Source organism: Moesziomyces antarcticus (assembly GCF_000747765.1).
Source record: "Moesziomyces antarcticus DNA, scaffold: scaffold_v10002, strain JCM 10317, whole genome shotgun sequence".
Lineage (NCBI taxonomy): Eukaryota > Fungi > Basidiomycota > Ustilaginomycetes > Ustilaginales > Ustilaginaceae > Moesziomyces > Moesziomyces antarcticus.
Genome location: NW_014639008.1, coordinates 260,682 through 277,686, shown reverse-complemented (window position 1 = coordinate 277,686; position 17,005 = coordinate 260,682). Strand labels below are relative to the sequence as shown.

Genomic DNA, 17,005 nt, shown 5'->3' with positions numbered 1-17,005 from the left:
ACGCAGGGAACGTAGCCGTGGTCGGCCATGGACGGCTTCGCCTATCCGCAGCAGGGGGAGAGCAGCAAACTCCAATACGCTGCCCTTAGCCACGGAGGCGTCGATGGGTTCCTGCCAGTCATGAATCCTACCAACCAGAGCGAGGCAGGCAGTCTACCTACCATCGAGTTCAGCGCCTCGCAGGGCTTCTTTGGGCAGCTCGAATCGTCGCCAACGCCTCGGCCGCCTCTTTCTTCTGACCCCTCGACGTCCTCCGCACCCCACACGCACGACCAAAGCCCATACACGACCTCCTCGCGCACCGCCTTCTCGGGCATGGATCCGATGAGCACGCTTGGTCATGGATCGCATCCCGCCTTCACTCGATTCAGAAATCATCAGCAACAAGGGTTGCCCTCTGCTGCACCTTTCCCAGATGTCAAGCTCTGGAACGATCCTGCGGTCCGTGGCGACCCAATCGATGCCGGCGACAAGGCCACATCGCAAACGAGAGGTCCAAACCCCACCCCACAAGTGCGAACCGACGCTCCAAGCCATCACTTGGATAGTGAAGACAGGGCACGCAGAGCAGCCGAGGTGGATCGCCGCAACAAGCTGCGCGAGCAAGAAAAGGTGCGAAGAAAGCTCGAAATCCAAAAACAGATTGACGATGGCTTCGCGTCACTCAGCATGGAAACTGCGACCCCAGTGCAGCAGCTACAGGCCAAGCGGGACGAGGAAGACAAGCTTCGCAGAAGGCGAGGACTGGAGCAAGAGATCCAGAACGGCATCACGGCGATCCGACAAGAGAGGACCCGTCAGCGTGCTCGCGTCGAATCGGACCGTCAAGCCTGCCGAAAGTGGCTCTCGGATCTGCAACCTGCCAAATCCTCCGCGGACACCAGCACAGCTTCACAGGTGATCGATGCTGTCGATCCCTACCTCGCCCTAGGTCGTCAAATCCGAGGATTCTGGAATCACTCGAGACCGCCAGCCGCAGCCCATTTACGCCGCGACGAGGTCGTTGCAGACGTCCAACGAGCCATCGATCGAAAGTGGCCCGGACAGAATCTCAAGGTTGCGGCCTTCGGCTCCAGCGTGACGGGCTTGCTCACCGCGTCCTCCGACCTGGATCTCGTCCTGCTGGATCCTACCCGACCATACGGTGTGGGTACCCCACCCGATCTTTGTGGCAGCCCCAAAGGATTCGTGCGCCATTCTGCCGGAATGCCAGACTGGTACAGCGTGCACCAAGTGGCGCATGCACTTCGAAACTCGAACAAGTTTGCACCTGTCCAACCCATCAGCGGAGCCAACGTGCCCATCGTCAAGATGGTCCACAGCAAACATGGCATCCCCGCCGACATCAACATCAACGAGCGCTTCGGCCTCTTCAACTCGCAGCTCATCAGCGCTTATGCCGACCTGCAACCGGGCCTGGTGCGTCCGCTCATCTTCTTTCTCAAGCATTGGTATTCGCAACGCGATCTCAACGACCCCGCCGGCAAGACCGGCAATATGACGTTCAGCAGCTACACCATCGCACTCAAGGCCCTGCAGGTACTCCAGGTCGAGGGCGTGCTGCCCAATCTGCAATCCCCACCCCTACTAAACAGCCTACAAATCCACCCTAGCTTCCTGTTCGCAAGGCCCAAGCGACCGAGGCGCAGGAACGAGAAGAAATCCACTGCTGTGTCCGACGAGGCTGTCCGTGGCGGTCTCAACGGCAGCTGGCGAGCACAGCAGGACCCCACCGCTCCGAAGCCATACGACGTCACATTCGTTCGGAGCCAGATCGACGCGAGCCCGTATCGCGCAAAGGCTCTTGAAATTGCGGAGCAGAGTGATGATGCATCGCATGCGAGCGCTTCGAGTTCTGCGAGCACGGACGGCGCGGATCGGCTGCTCGGAAAGATGCTTGTGGCATTCCTTCGATTCTACTCGCAGCTCGACCGAAAAGCGCAAGCCATCTCGCTTGTCAACGGTTCGCCTATTCAACGTCGACGGAGCTCGCAGCCAAGGCACATCCTTTTCGACTCAGCGGACGAGGACGAAACGTCGGAACATGGCGAGCATTCGGCCGACGGCGCCGAGGCCGATGTGTGGGCTGGCGACGAGCTGGTGGTTCAGGACCCCTTCATTGTCGATCGAAACACGTCGCGAAACATCAAGAGCAAATCCATCGAGCGCTGGCAAAGCGAGCTCCATCACGCCCTGCAATTCTTGGGCTTCGACGGACGAGGCTCGGCTCCGTCGCCGACCCGGCTCGACGACGTGCCGTTGCTCCTGGATCTCTGCATTCCGCCGGACGTGGCCGATTTCATGGAAGTTGACGATGGTGGCTCTCGCGCATCCGCGAAGGGACGCCATGCTGCCAAATCCAAGGAGCCGTGGAGGAGCCAGGAAGAGGCTCAGGCGCAAGCGCGAGAAATCGCCAAGCAGGCGGCGGAGAAGCTGCGCAGCGAGAAGAAGAGGAGGGCAAACAGGGCCAAGGCTAGCGAGGCTCGTATCCTGAGGGAAGAGGCGGCCATGGTGCAAGACATCGTGAACGACATGCATCCTGTGCAAGTTTCAGGCTTGATGGAAGATAACGACCAGCACGACGTTGTGCCCGACCGGGGTCAGGAAGATGGCCCCGGCCGCCACAATCCGATCCCTTCCACGTTCAGCGTGGCGCCGTCTGCCGGCAAGGCTTCTGCGCCGACACGCGGGTTCAATCACCACGACGCGAATGGCCTGCATGCAAGCGAGCATCTCGCTCAAGACCTTGCGCTGAGTCCGACCGTGTCCTCTGGCACAAGCAAGACGGACGAGACCTCGTCTTCCGAGGACCTCGACCTCGTCGCCCTGCGCTTAAAGTATGGAGACCGCTTCGACGCGTGAGACACCTGCGCTAGCATCGTGTTGGCTCGGTCGTGTCAGTGTGCGATCATTCATCATTTCCATCAGATCAGTAATGCAAGCCTTGCGCAGATCGTAATGTTCGAGGTCGAGTCGTGTGTAGCGTTTGGTGTGATATCGAGGAAGGCGGCGGTGCGTGCTCGAGTTCTTGTGGAGGTTGGCTCGGCAAAGCGCGTAAAGTGACAGAGACGAGAGTCGCGTCGGGCGTCGGCTGCGCGCGTGTCGGTGGAGCGCAACACAAAATTCCCACTGTAGTCGTTAGAGGGGTTGGCTTTCCACTTTGCTTATCCTTCTTCCTTCGTCGCTCTCTCGCCCTCCATATACGCCGCAGCTCTGCTCTCCAGTTGCAACAAGATCGAAGCCCGAGCTCACAAATCACTCGGCGACCATGCTGTTCGTCGACAAGTACAGGCCGAAGGCCCTCTCGGAGCTCCACTACCACCACGATCTGTCGAAGCGCCTTTCGTCCTTGGCCGGCCATGAAGACTTCCCGCACGTCCTCATGTACGGACCATCAGGAGCAGGCAAAAAGACACGCATCGCATGTCTCTTACGAGAGCTTTACGGCTCTGGAACATACAAGGTTTGTTGTGCTGCCCCTTGACCGCATTTGCGCTTGCTTCGGCTCACTCACATCGATCTTCCTCTTGCTTTCTGGACGATACAGCTCAAGATCGACCAGCGTGTCTTTGTCACACCCTCGAACCGCAAGATCGACGTCAACATTGTCTCATCCAACTATCATATCGAACTCACTCCATCAGATGCAGGCATCTACGATCGACTCGTGATCCAGGACATCCTCAAGGAGATCGCACAGACCCAGAACGTCGATCTCAACGCGAAACACAGGTTCAAGGTGGTGGTGATCAACGAGGCCGACTCGCTCAGCAGAGATGCTCAAAGCGCACTGCGAAGGACCATGGAGAAGTACATGGCCAACTTGCGGCTGGTGCTGTGCGCGACGAGCACGAGCAAGATCATCGCGCCCATCCGATCTCGTTGCTTGCTCCTTCGAGTCGGAGCCCCTTCAGACGATGAGGCGAGTATTCATTCCGCCCGCGAGGGTCTTTTCGCGAGCGTAAGGGCTGACACGAGAGTATTGTGACGTACAGATGCGAACCGTGTTGACACACGTGGCGAAGAAGGAGCGCTTCACCATTCCGGACGCTGTACAGACGCAGATCTGCGACGACTGCAACGGCAATCTGCGCAAAGCCATGCTGGTGCTCGAGGCGCTCCGCATGCAGTCGCCCGACCTCTCCGCCGGCATCGGTATCGCCAAACCGGACTGGGAGATCTACATCACCAAGACCGCCGACCTCATCCTCTCGGATCCATCGCCACAAAACCTGCTAGCTGTCCGCTCCAAACTCTACGAGTTACTGGTGCACGCCATTCCGCCTACACTCATTCTCAAGCATCTCACAGACAACCTCGTCAAAAAGGTAGATAGCCAGGTCCGACCTGCCATTGTTCAGAAGGCGGCGTTCTACGAGCTCCGAACGCGCACCGGATCCAAAGTCATCTTCCACCTCGAGGCGTTCGTGGCCGCCGTCATGCACATTCAAAAGAGCTTCCTGCTCGGCATGGGCTGGGACGACTAGGTTGTCATGGATGGGATGGGATCGATTACCCTACTGGATGTACAGCAATCAATCGAATGCATCGAAATTAGAGCAGACGTGTGCGGCGAGAAGAAAGTCGAGCATTGTCGCTCTTGACGAGATCGAGAGGGCATTTGAAATGCTCGGCTGGGCGAAGTGGCGCTAAGGCTGCTTCTTGGGAGAAGCCTTAGTGCGGTTGGGTTTCATCTCGACGTCCCAGCGCTTGGACGCCACGTCTCCGCCCTGTGCATCCTTCAGGAGCTGTCGGAGCTGTTGTTGAGTACCGCAAGTATACAGTCAGGCAAAGGGTGATCAGAGGTCTGTGTGAGATGCGCCGTATGCTTGCCTACTTACCTTGACGAGCAGACGGCCTTTGATCCTCCAGGGAGCGAGCGAGGGGCTCGCGTCGTACAGCTCGGTAGCCTGGGTAGAGAAGACACGCACAGTAACTATCAGTGGCCGAGGCAGGAGTCCGGGCATTGCGAAGCAAGGGACCTACATGATCATGAACGACCTTGAGGATTGCAAAGTTCAGATCGTCCCAGTGCTCTGGCTGCCAAGCCTGTTGATCACGTACAGAGAGTGTCAACGTGATGCAAACATCGATATTAGCTATGACCATTGACTTCGACCGGGCAAAATACTTACGCTAGCGAGCGGGGCCTGCTCCCTAGGCGAGCGCTGAGCGGCCGAGCTGGATCCGGCCTCTTCCTTCTTGCTTGGAGTCTTGAGGAGGTCATTCCTCTCGGCCTTGACCTTGCGCGATGCCTTTTTGGGCGTGGTGGGCGGGGCGGGGATGTCGAATTCCTCCTTCACCGGGGTGGTGCTTCCCTCGCGAGCGTCGTCGATCTCAGCGTCCATGGTGGAGCGCAGCTCCGAGACGGGCTTGGCGGTATCGCCTCCTTCGATCACCATCGGCATCTTGTTGGCGTCCTTGCGGCTGTTGTTGCGCTGCGTCGTAGAGTTGTCGTCGTCAGGCATATCCTGGTCCTCGTTGATGGGGTTGGACAGGAGCTCGGTCGTGCGTCGCTGACGCTTGCCACTCACGGCGTCGTCGACCTCATCCGCCCTCTCGGTGCGCTTGGGCAGGGCAGGTCCGCCCTTGAAGACCGCCATGCTTACAGCCGCCTCGGTCGGCAAGTAAGGCGCCCTTGAGCGCGGGTGGAGTGGGGTGGGACTTACGATATCGTACTGGTTGTGGGCAGATACGAGGTATAGGGATGCTGGAGAATGGTGTGCGTGGTAGAAAGTGTAGCGCAAGCTGATGGAGAAAGGGGGCGAAGCCCGCTGGGCAGAGAGGCGATTAAATGCACGCTCGCCGAAGTGCGGATACAAGTGCGGAACATGTGTGCGGCCCATGGAGCCAACTGGACACTGCATCAACTGCCGAGCTTGCTCCCAAAGCAGGCGCTGCAAGCAGAGAGTGCCCAATGCGTGCGGAAAGTGTGTGCGGAAAGCGAGATTGTGTGAACACGTCCGCATGGCGACGGAAGCGTTCCCACCGCCGTCTGCACGATTTGGACTGCGAACCTTAAACAGCTGCCAGCGCAACACAGCCCTGCCGCCTTGGTGTGATTCTCAAAGCAGCCAAAGCCTTCGTCGACACGAAGGACGACTTGAACGCACGTTGCACAAACACAGGCACATGTAGAGAGGATTGCATTGATGTTCTGCAAACTCGTCCAAAGAAGTACAGCGTCACTGCTGGCGATAGAACTGGGCCATTCGGTCGAGAGCCTGTTCGTACGCGTCGCGCAGCTTGCGCATCTCTCGTGTCGGTGCGTCCTCCTCGACAAAGTCAACCTCGTCCGTCTTTGGAAGGACCTTGGGCTTGACCTTGGTGATTGGAGTCTGACGCATGATGGCGCGGACCATCTTTTTGAAGTGACGAGCCTCTTGCTCCTCGACGAGGGTCCAGGCATCGCCGTGCTTGCCCGCACGTGCAGTTCTGCCCACACGATGCACGTACTTGGCCGAATCGACGGGAGCATCGTACGAGATCATATGTTCAACCGAAGGCAAGTCGATACCACGGGAAATGAGATCCGAACATACCAACCTGTAGAGACCGAGTCAGGGGTCAGCGTGCCGAAGGCACAGGGAGTCCGCCATGGGACGGAGAGTCAAACTTACAGATCAATTTCGCCGTTTCCGAACTGAGCGAGGATGCGTTGACGATCGGAGGGCCTAAGCTCGGACGAGTAGTTCTGGACGACCATGGGACGCGCACCGCGCGCGATCAATCCGCTTTCTTGTCGGAGCTCCTCAAACATCTCGATCAGCTTGACCAACCTCGCCGCGGACTCGACCGACTTGGTAAAGCAGAGCGCCTTGCTGATCTTGCTGGCGGCTTGCTCGTCGTCGGGACGATGCAGAAGATACAACAGGTGGAAAGGCTTGTCGGCCGAAGTGGTGACGAGCATGTGCTCGTGCAGCGAGTGCGGAAGCGAGAATCGCTCGTGCTGCGCCCTGTCTGCGCGGCCGGCCTCTCCGTCCGCAGCCGGGTTGTCGTCCTGCACGGTGATGTAGTGCGGATTCCTCAACCCGAGCGCCGCAATCTTGGCGGGATCGCGTGTCAAAGTTGCCGAGAACAGCAGCTTTTGCACGGATGGAACAGCCTCCTCCTGCAGTGTGGACCGAGCGGCTGCCCCAAATCCGGATGATGCGCTCGACAGTAGCTCGTACGGTGCTTGTGCTAGAGTCACTTCGCTGCTCCGGCCATCAGCATTGGCGACACCCTCGGTGGCGGACAGGACACGTCGCAGCCACTCCTGGAACGACTGGTTGAGCAAGCGATCTGCCTCGTCAATGACTAGGAAGCGCAAATGGGCGAGCGTGAAACCGGGCGTCGAATCCAAATGATCGATCAATCGACCGGGAGTGGCGATGAGGATGTCCACCTTGGACTGCTTCTGCACAGAGTCGTCGTCGTCACCTGCATCGAGCCCCTCGACGAGCTGGGTCTGCTCGTGAGCAAAGCTGTGATGACCCGTGGCTGTGGCGATCCTGAGACCCGATCCCTTGGCTACCAGTTCCAAGGTGCTTCTGACCTGGGAGACGAGATCGCGTGTAGGAAGGACGATGAGCGCTCGCAGGCGAACAATCTGGCGCGTGCGCAGCACCTCGACAATGGGCACCGTGTATGCGAGCGTCTTTCCGCTACCGGTCGGGGCGGAAACGCACAGATCGCGCGGCGGTGCAAAGGGACGGTACAAAGACCGGCTCTGAGGCTGAGCTAGCAAGCAAGGAATCACCGAAACCTGGACAGCAAACCACTCGCTGACTCCGAGCGCCTCCAAGCGCGAGCGCACCGTGTCGCTGAGCGCAACGTTGCCAAAGTCGTCCTGACGGTCGCCGCGAATGGTGCTTTCGTCGCTCGCGCTCGCAACGGATGTCGAGGTGGAAGCAATGTCTTGAGCCTTTGCGAGGTCTTTGCTGCCTGCAGCTTGCGGTGGAAGGGGCCGGGAAAGACTTGGGTTCACAACGACGCGATTGGAGAGGCCCTCTGGAAGTCCAAGAGAGTTGATAAGCTTGCGATCCACGGCGGCTTTGACTCCGGCCAGCGGAAAACGCTCGAGTGCTTTGACCTCCTTGTCTGCGCTCGTACCGTCTTGCATGGTAGTATCTGTGGTCTGATCGCCATCATTGACGTTTACTTGCGCAGGCTCGGATGGAGAGGCCGGCTCCGATTCATCGCTTCCGGATCCTGAGTCTGAATCGTGCTCCGAATCCGAGTCCGCGTCCGAGTCTGAGTCCGAGTCTGAGCTGCAAGACGACCCAGAAGCTGAAGACGCTGCTACTTTGCGCGCGGCACCTGCCGCGCCTTTTGATCTTGATGCTTCTAGTCGCTGCAGCTTCTCCTCTTCGGGAAGATGTGCGACGGTGGAATTGTCGGCGATTGCTTGTGCCTGCTGAGGATCATTCTTTGGCTTCTTAGGCGCAGCACGCTGCCTCGCCTTGCGACGATCCTTCTTTGCCTTGAGATATCTTTGCTTCGCCTTGGTCTTCTCCTTGGGCCCCGTCCTTGCCTTGTTCACCGACTGCCGGAGGAGCGGGGCAGCGTTGAGGCGTGAGGGGTGGATGTTGAGGGCAGGCTTGGCCGGTGCTGCAGCACTCGCCCCCGAGGAGGAGGTGGCCGAGGTCGAAACCTTTGGCAGAGCACTCGAGCTCGACTGCGCCGCAGGAGACGGTGCATCTGCACCGACGGCGAGCTTGCGCTTCTTGAGAATGCGTTCGTTCAGCGCATCTAGCTTGGCGGAATCGGCAGGTCCTTTTTCGGGAGCTGATGATGATGAGGATGACGCTGCAAATGCGTCGAAGCGCTTGACCGAGAACATCTTGACGATGCTTGGCGGCCAGCGAGGAGTGTATGGTGACGGAGCTGGTGGATCGGCAGAGTGTGGAGAACCCTTTCTCAGAATCTGGAAAAGTCTGTTGCAGCCAAAAACTCCGAAGCGCAGCCCGGGAGTCGGCCATTCCAATGTGCAGCTGACAATTGATTTGTCATCCGCAGGTGGCTTCTCCACATTCAAGACTTGGTTCCGCACCCGGTCCCAAAGACCAACAGTGCTGAGCAACTTTCTGTAGGCGCTTCCGTCAATCCACCAGCGACACACTTAGCTATACTTCTGTGCCGGTCAGCAGCCAGAACTGCGACGCAAAATGCCGTCTGCAACAACTCAGGCCAAGTCGACGGTCGAGATCGCCAACGCCGGCTTCTCGCATATCCAATCAAGCAAAAGCACGGCTGTCCGCACCTCGCCCGACTTTCTCGTCCTCGTCCTCGACATCAATCCGCTCGCATGGACGCGGCGTTCCGAGGCGCTGAAAAAGGGCAAGGGAAAGCAGGTCACAGCTGATGTTGCTCTGGAAGATGCGCTCTCTGCGATCATGATTCTGCTCAACGCGCACATGGCCATGCAGCACGAGAATGGGCTTGCGATCTACGCTGCTGCCGGCACGGGCATCGCACAGCTCCTTTATTCGACTGCCACCTTCTCCGCAAAGGCGACAGAAGCTGGCTCTGAAAGCAGTGCAGCTGCCTCATCCAGCACGCACAAGCCCGATGCCAACACGTACCAGCATTTCAAGCTCGTAGATGACCATCTGGAGCAGGGCGTGCGCGACACATGCAAGGCCATGTTCGAGCGCGCGAAGCAGACGCAAGAATTCGCAGAGGCAAGTGCGGACAACGATACAGCCAAGCTTGGGGCGTTGGCTCGCTCCGTCAACGTGGGTATCGTGTCGGCGCTGTCGCAGGCACTCTGCCACCTCAACCGCTTGGGGCTAAGCGACGCTTCGGACGCGGCCAACGTCACCGGTGGCATCGCTGCGACGGCACAGACGAGAGCGGGGGGAGGTAGCAGTGCCTCGGGTGGAGCAAATGGGGGTGGCGGCTCGGGAGGCTTCGGCAGCTTCAAGTCGCGCATCCTCATCCTCAGCGTCACACAAGATGCGTCGACTCAGTACATCCCCATGATGAACTGCATCTTTGCCGCGCAGAAGAAGGGCATCACGATCGATGTCTGCAAGCTACTCGGGAACGATACGGTGTTCCTTCAGCAGGCATCCTACCTCACGTCGGGGACGTACTTCCGCCTCAGCGACGAGCAGGCGGGCGCAGGCGGCCAGGAGGAAAGTGCGATCGATCTGCGTTCTGCGCTGGTGCAGACGCTCTTGACGACGTACCTGCCTTCGAGATCCATGCGTTCCTCCATGAATCTGCCGACACTCGAAGAGATCGACTTCCGAGCCGCTTGCTTCTGCCACCGCAAGATCGTCGATGTCGGATACATCTGCAGCGTCTGCCTCAGTCTGTTCTGCCAACCGCGACCCTTTTGCCTCACGTGCCGATCCAAATTCCCCACGGACACGTTGGCCAGATACCAGCGCGAGCTCGAGCTCACCTCCAACGTAGAAGACGCCACGACATCAGCCTAACGAAATGTCCAGGGTGTTGCGGCTACCTCTGTTCGCAAACTGCTTCGAAATCGATCGGCTTATGCGCATCAGGGATATCGGGGATGGAAAGAAGCAAATTTGGGGAAAAAAAAACGGAAAAAGAAATGGCCCGCGCGCTAGCGGGGCTGAAAAGGGTGTTGCAGTTGGGCTGCGGTATCATTGAGACATGCCAGGAGGCATCGCCCGACTTGGTGTTGCGAGGAATGCACGCTGCACCAACGCCAGCACCCGCTAGTGCCTCCCGCGCTGCGCAGAGACAGCGGGCAAACCGGCACCCGTGCCATGCCGTGCCGATCCGTGCATGTCCATGCAATTTGTCAACAACTCGCACGCACGCACACAGCAGCGTTGCAGCGACCGGCGCATTGCCAAGAAGCGACACTCCCGGCTGCGCATGCGCACGCCCCCGCATCTCGCATCTCGCTTCCCGCTTCTCGCGACGGGGATCAGACGACGCGTCGGATCGCGCGGTTGGCGCTGTCTGACGGCGCGTGCCCCCGATCTTTTCATCCCGACTCGACAGCGGAGACAAGTCACATATCCATCTGCTCGCCGTGGCACATTCTCCTGGCCGCCACACGCCGTCATGCGACATGGTCGCTGAAAGAGGCCGGCAGGCGTGTCGGTCATCGTCCTGCACACGGACTGAAAAGCCGTTGCTGGTCTGGCACCTGGCAGCGTGGGCGAACAGACACGGACCTCGCCGGCAAAAGAATGTTCGACCTTGGGTTGTGGGCCACCCTTGACACCTGTGTGCATTGTTCGCGTCTGAATGGCGTTCACGTCGTGTCTTGATGCCATTGAACAGATGCAAATGCATGCAAGACTGAAATGCTGCACAGGGGTCGGCTCCATCCGTCATGCAAGAATTCGTGCTCCGAGCTGTCACATTTCTCCTCCGCCTCGCTGCCACAAGCAAACCACGTCCTGCCGCCCATCCTGCCCTTGCTCAGCCCGGGCCCCATACCAACGCCCCTTACCTTCTCCTCCAGGAGCGGTTTCGCCCTCGTCCGCTGTCGAGAAGCGGAACTGCCCATCCTCAGCCCAGATTTGCTCTGGTCTCACTGTAGAATGGGTCGCCCCGCTCGACCCGCCCGTCGTGCCGCCTGTTTGCCTTGGCCTGCACACCCCACTCCGTGTGCCTGAACTTGTGCTCGCTTCTCTGCTTCCGCCCTGTCCGGGCTTGAGCCGAGCTCGGCTCGCTTCCCGGACCGCCGCAGCGTCCGCCTGCCTTGGGGTTACATGTCTCGGCATCCGCTTGTAAGGGATCATACGGTCGCTCGTCTGCTGTCTCAGCCTGCCGAAAGGCATGCTGCCCTCCTTCAATCCCTTTTGTGGCGCTGAGGAACCGGCTTGTGCTATTGCGGGTACAGTACGCACAAAGCCGCAGAAGGCCCGTCAACAAGCTTTCGTCTGCCTTTCTGCATGGGCACAACTCTTCCATCCGATGCTCACCGGCCGCCGACAAGCGCCAGCTTGCACCTCCTCAACGCACCGCTGTAATGGTTACCTAGCAGGCTGTTGCAGCCTCATCTTCTACTATCCCTACCATCGTTCCCTCCTTCTCCACCATCAATCCCCTCCCTCTCGACCCCTTTCCCCCTCCCCAGACCTGGTTTGTTCCGCTACGCTCTTTACACGACGATCTGTCGACCACCTTCGTTTGTCCCTTCACAGCGCCATCTTACCATAATCAGCACATTCAGACACCAACACGCACCCATTTGAAGGCTATCGCGCATCAACAACCCTATCCGTCTCATCGATCTCAACCGTACTCATCATGGCTGGCTATTCCCAATCCATGATGGCCCTCAAGGGAGTGGTCCTCGGCGCTCTCTTGCTTGTCGGCACCGGAAGCGGCGTGGCTGCCGGCAAGGCCGGCACCATGCAGGTAGTCGGAAACTCTGGTGTTTCGGCCCAGATGATGTTCCTCGGCACTGAACAGAAAGTGTACATTCTCGACAAGACCGAGAACAACCCGCTCAAGGTCAACGGACACCCGGCCTGGGGAGTCGAGTACGACATCAACTCGAACAACATCCGCGCAATGGAGGTGAGGTCCAACACCTTCTGCGCCGGTGGCATGACCCTTGGCGATGGCCGATGGCTCGTCACGGGCGGCAACAAGGCGGTGACCACCAACGGTGCCGATGCCAAGTCTGGCCAGGGCTACGGAGCGTACAACGGCGGACGCGCGCTTCGATTCCTTTCGCCCTGCGACAACCAGCAGTGCCAGTGGGACGACCAAGCCAGCAACCAGCTCAACACGGAAAGGTGGTACCCCACCGTCGAGCCGCTTGCCGACGGCCACAACATCATCCTTGGAGGCATGCGCGATGGAGGCTTCGTGCCCAGCCAGGGCTCCAACAACCCCACCTACGAGTTCTACCCGATCAAGGGAGACGGAGGCAGCCGCAACCTGCCCATCCTCCAGCGCACCGTTCCGCTGTCGCTCTACCCGATCGCGTACCTCATGTCGTCGGGTGAGGTCTTTATCCAGGCGGGTCGCGAAGCCATCCTGTGGGACTACAAGAAAAAGAGCGAGCGTGCCCTTCCTACCATCCCCGGTGCGCCTCGTGTCTACCCTGCCTCGGGAGGATCGGCTCTGCTTCCGCTCAGCGCCGAGAACGGCTACAAGGAGACCGTGCTCTTCTGCGGTGGCATGAGCCTCGGAAAGACATCCAACTGGGGCAACGAGGGTGGCCCTACCATCGCTGTTTCTCAGCTGCCAGCATCGACATCGTGTGAGCAGATCAGCCCTATGGCTGGAGGTGCCTCTTGGGAGGCCGTCGATGACCTGCCGCAGGGCCGATCCATGGGTCAATTCATCCAGCTTCCCGATGGCAAGCTGTGGTTCGGCAACGGTGTCACCACCGGTGTCGCTGGCTACAACACCAACCCCAACGCTCCTGGTCGCCCCGTGGGTGAGTCGTACGGCGACAACCCCTCGTACCAGCCGCTTGTGTACGACCCCAAGGCGAGCAAGGGCAACCGCTGGAAGCGCGTCGGAAGCTCCAACATCGGCCGTCTGTACCACTCGTCGGCTACGCTGCTTCCGGACTCGTCCATCCTCGTCGCCGGCTCGAACCCGAACGCGGACTACAACACCAACACCAAGTGGAAGACCGAGTACCGCGTCGAGCGCTGGTACCCCGAGTTCTACGATGCTCCGCGTCCCTCCAACGGTGGCTTGCCTCGCACCTTCTCGTACGGCGGCAACGGCTTCTCCATCACGCTGCCCTCGGCTGCAGATGCGCAGAAGGCCAAGGTGGTGCTTGTGCGCACCGGATTCTCCACGCACGGTATGAACATGGGTCAACGCATGATCGAGCTCGAGACCACTCGACAGGGCAGCAAGCTCAACGTTGCCCAGCTGCCGCCCAACCCGAACCTGTTCGCTCCTGGCCCTGCGCTCGCCTTTGTGGTCGTCAACGGCGTGCCGAGCCAAGGCAAGATGGTCATGGTCGGCAACGGCAGGATCGGCGGCCAGCCCGTCGCCGCCAAGACCAACCTGCCCGCAGGCAAGCGCGACGAGATGCTCGAGACTCGCAACAGCTCGCTGCTCGAGCGCGACCTCGACCACCTAGCTTCGCAGCTCGGCCACGACGACGTGCTCCGACGCAGCGGCCTGCACGCGCGTCACCACAAGAGCTCCACCGACCGTCTTTGAGTCAGCCTTGCCCCCTCTCCCCGGACAGCTATGTGATCCTCGGTGCTCGCCCGCGAAGAGTCGCTGGTCACGGGAGGCATCTTGCAGCTTAGATCCTAGCTCCCCTTGTCTTTTCTTTTTTGCTTTTCCAATTGCTCCTGTTTCCGATGATGAACAAATGTGTTGTACTTGACGATACGTTGCTGCGCTTGTGGTCGTCCACACTGGACAATGAGCTCGGGTCGCGCAAAGCATCGTTGGCGGCATCGAGGCTGGAATTAAGACACTCGCGAATTCATAAGACCGACACAAAGACTCATCCGACCACTCACAGACTCAAAACTTTACACACTCAGAACATCCTCGAGTTCTTACAACAGACTCAGAACTCGCACACGGAGAAGATTCTCGACCGCAAACGCACAAACCACAGACTCTGCAGCAGGCGTTCGCATCGACGATCGAGCCTCCTGAAGACCCAGAGGCTGACCGCTGCTGGGTCTGTTCGCACGACTGTTTTCGCTCGTGCGGCATGTCTCACGCAGGCGTGTCATTTGCAATGCGAATGGGTGGCGCATGCCTCTTGTGTCGACGAGTGGGCCTGCGAGTGTTGAGAACGGCTCGCGTCGGACTCCGAGGTGCTTGACAGGCCTGAGCAAGCCATGTGAGCGGCCATTCATCCAGCGTCTGTAAGGTTCGCCCGGCCAGCGTGAGACGACTGCCCATGGAACTGCCTCGACCAGGTCGGCAAAAGCCTCCTTCGCATGGTCGAAGCGGGTCAGGTCGGCGATGAAGAGCTCGAACACCCTTTGGAGGTGCTCCTCGATCTCGGCAAGCCTTGACATGACGCGGTACTGGTCGAACTATTCGAGAGCATATAAAGAATCAAGAACGTTGGTCACTGATCAGATTGGTTGAGCGGTGATGTACTTACGAGGGAAGCGAATTTCTCGGCCCTCCTGCGCAAGAAGAGCTTGCCGGTGCCCTTGGGCACATCGCTCGTATTTCGGAACTTGGGGTCGACGAAGTCCGCGAGCTGCTTATCTCGATCCTCGAGGCGCTTGATCGGGTCGAGAAGCCATGCGATGGTCTTCTCGAGCTCGGCGTGACGGCCGCCTCGTGAAAGCTCGGAGCGGGTATTGGCCTTTCGGGTGCAACGCTCACCGTCTGAGCTTGGCGCAGCGGCGACGACCTGACTCGCCACGCGCTGCATGACGGCATCGTTATCGTCCTCTTTGTCAACAAGCTCGAGCTCGTCCTCGTCGTCCGCGTCGGCGTGATCGTCGCCGAGAATGCAATCGCACACCGCGCCTTCCTCTCTCTCTTCTTCATCACAGCTGGCGTACGGTTCCTCAATATCGCACGCGTAATCCTGTGGGTCATCGTTCATGCCTTCGTCATCATCCCCGCGATTGGTCCGACCGATTGCGATGTACTTGGCGTACTTGCCGGCAGTGTCTTCAGAGAGACTGTTGTTGCCGTCGTCCTCCTCGTCTTTGACGTGAGCCGTGAGGCTGAGCTCCTGCTCGATCTCGACGATCGAGCCATCCGAGCTCTCCTCGTCCACAGCCGTCGCTGCGTGGGGACTTGGTCGTGAGTGTCGTCCTCTTCGCTCTCGGAAACGAAGACGATTCTGGGCGGGGCCTGGCGACGGCGACGCGGCCGCGGCTTTGTCGAGGGGCGAGTGCGTTTCGCCATAGTATCTTGAGGTCTGGCGACGCGGAACAGTCGCCAGGCGCAGCTCGAGAAGACCATCGCATGGCCTCCACCACGGCACAACGACGACACGCAGCGCTTCGCCGCTCGCTTCGTCATGCTGCTGTGGAGCGAGGCGTCGTTAGAGACCACTGTTCGACTTGGCCCTGCTCAACGATCCACCTGGCTCCGCACGACCATGCTGGCCGCGACTCGGATTCAAAACACAGGCCGGTCGCGGTCGGCGTCCACGCCGCTGTATCTGACAGCTCGCTTCGCTCGGGTGGCGTTGACGCTGCGACAAGGCAGGGGACGCGGATCCGTCGAACGCAATACAACGCAGGGCCTCCGATGCGCGTCGTCTTCCAATGCAGCTGGAGCCAGACCGTGCCCTGCCCGCTGCGTATCGTTGTCGTACAACGCAGCGAAAGGTTTCACATTGTCGTCGAAGGATAGCACTCGTAAGTCATCTTTTCAGGGTCGGAACGGGGCGTGGGAATAAGCCAGCTGACGTAAATGCGCTCATCGCACAATTACCGGTGGATCGACGGTGCAATCAGCCGCAGGCAAAATTGCTCGACACTGGGCAACACGAAAAAACAACTGGCTCTGCACACGTCGCCGACGATCTCGGCGGGCGTGCGCATGTTTGCCCTCCGGCTCAATTTGCTCAATATCACTGCCGTCCATTCGGCGAACAACAGCATTGCATGAGTCTTGCTACGGCAACTCGAGGAGGGCCGAGGCGAGGGGAGCCACGACCACAGAGATGGATTGAGGAAAATGTCCGTAATTCAGTGAATCTGGCTCGTGAGCAAAAAGCAGGTTTCTCTGTACTCCCATTTCCAATCGAGATCGCATAGTGGATTTCTCACGGACACTATCTCACTCGAAACCACTCACTTGCTCAATGACTTTCCTTCTGATCGTGTTGACGGTCGTTTGGAGTAACCCATCATATCAACTGAGAAAAAAGCGGCGCAGCTATCGAACAACGCGTGCATGTCTACCGGCTTTGAAAAATGAATTTGTCAGTCTTGGACCTTTGTCAATCAACCATCTCGATCTATTTAGTCACTGTGCATGTCACCGATCTCGCTATCGAATTTACATCAATCCCGACTCGATTCCCATTGAAATAATGCCAAACTAATTTAGATCTCGCTCACAAAAAAGCCAGAGCGCCAGTCGAATAAAAACCATTTAGAAC

At 59.0% G+C, this 17,005-nt stretch overlaps 7 protein-coding genes across 7 annotated transcripts; 4 read left to right on the top strand and 3 right to left on the bottom strand.

Annotated features, from left to right (window-relative positions):
- Window positions 1-27: 27 nt before the first annotated feature.
- Window positions 28-2,862, top strand: PAN0_002d1000 (uncharacterized protein; the record flags this gene model as incomplete). Its single annotated transcript, XM_014803167.1, has 1 exon — window positions 28-2,862. One exon carries the CDS (start codon window positions 28-30, stop codon window positions 2,860-2,862), a length of 2,835 nt encoding a protein of 944 aa, XP_014658653.1.
- Window positions 2,863-3,268: 406 nt separating this feature from the next.
- On the top strand, window positions 3,269-4,487 carry PAN0_002d0999 (subunit of DNA Replication factor C; the record flags this gene model as incomplete). The annotated part of the gene is made up of 3 exons (XM_014803166.1): window positions 3,269-3,463; window positions 3,548-3,961; window positions 4,026-4,487. The coding sequence occupies 3 exons, from the start codon at window positions 3,269-3,271 to the stop codon at window positions 4,485-4,487; spliced, it is 1,071 nt and encodes a 356-aa protein (XP_014658652.1).
- Window positions 4,488-4,649: 162 nt separating this feature from the next.
- Window positions 4,650-5,846, bottom strand: PAN0_002c0998 (uncharacterized protein; the record flags this gene model as incomplete). Its single annotated transcript, XM_014803165.1, has 4 exons — window positions 4,650-4,757; window positions 4,842-4,910; window positions 4,987-5,049; window positions 5,136-5,846. 4 exons carry the CDS (start codon window positions 5,844-5,846, stop codon window positions 4,650-4,652), a joined length of 951 nt encoding a protein of 316 aa, XP_014658651.1.
- A 339-nt stretch (window positions 5,847-6,185) lies between these two features.
- Window positions 6,186-8,824, bottom strand: PAN0_002c0997 (DEAD-domain-containing protein; the record flags this gene model as incomplete). Its single annotated transcript, XM_014803164.1, has 2 exons — window positions 6,186-6,546; window positions 6,621-8,824. 2 exons carry the CDS (start codon window positions 8,822-8,824, stop codon window positions 6,186-6,188), a joined length of 2,565 nt encoding a protein of 854 aa, XP_014658650.1.
- Window positions 8,825-9,149: 325 nt separating this feature from the next.
- On the top strand, window positions 9,150-10,427 carry PAN0_002d0996 (TFB4-domain-containing protein; the record flags this gene model as incomplete). The annotated part of the gene is made up of 1 exon (XM_014803163.1): window positions 9,150-10,427. The coding sequence occupies one exon, from the start codon at window positions 9,150-9,152 to the stop codon at window positions 10,425-10,427; it is 1,278 nt and encodes a 425-aa protein (XP_014658649.1).
- Window positions 10,428-12,231: 1,804 nt separating this feature from the next.
- PAN0_002d0995 (glyoxal oxidase precursor) lies at window positions 12,232-14,121 on the top strand (the record flags this gene model as incomplete). Its single annotated transcript, XM_014803162.1, has 1 exon — window positions 12,232-14,121. The coding sequence occupies one exon, from the start codon at window positions 12,232-12,234 to the stop codon at window positions 14,119-14,121; it is 1,890 nt and encodes a 629-aa protein (XP_014658648.1).
- Window positions 14,122-14,209: 88 nt separating this feature from the next.
- On the bottom strand, window positions 14,210-15,996 carry PAN0_002c0994 (uncharacterized protein; the record flags this gene model as incomplete). The annotated part of the gene is made up of 4 exons (XM_014803161.1): window positions 14,210-14,372; window positions 14,476-14,963; window positions 15,035-15,919; window positions 15,991-15,996. 4 exons carry the CDS (start codon window positions 15,994-15,996, stop codon window positions 14,210-14,212), a joined length of 1,542 nt encoding a protein of 513 aa, XP_014658647.1.
- Between the last annotated feature and the right edge of the window lie 1,009 nt (window positions 15,997-17,005).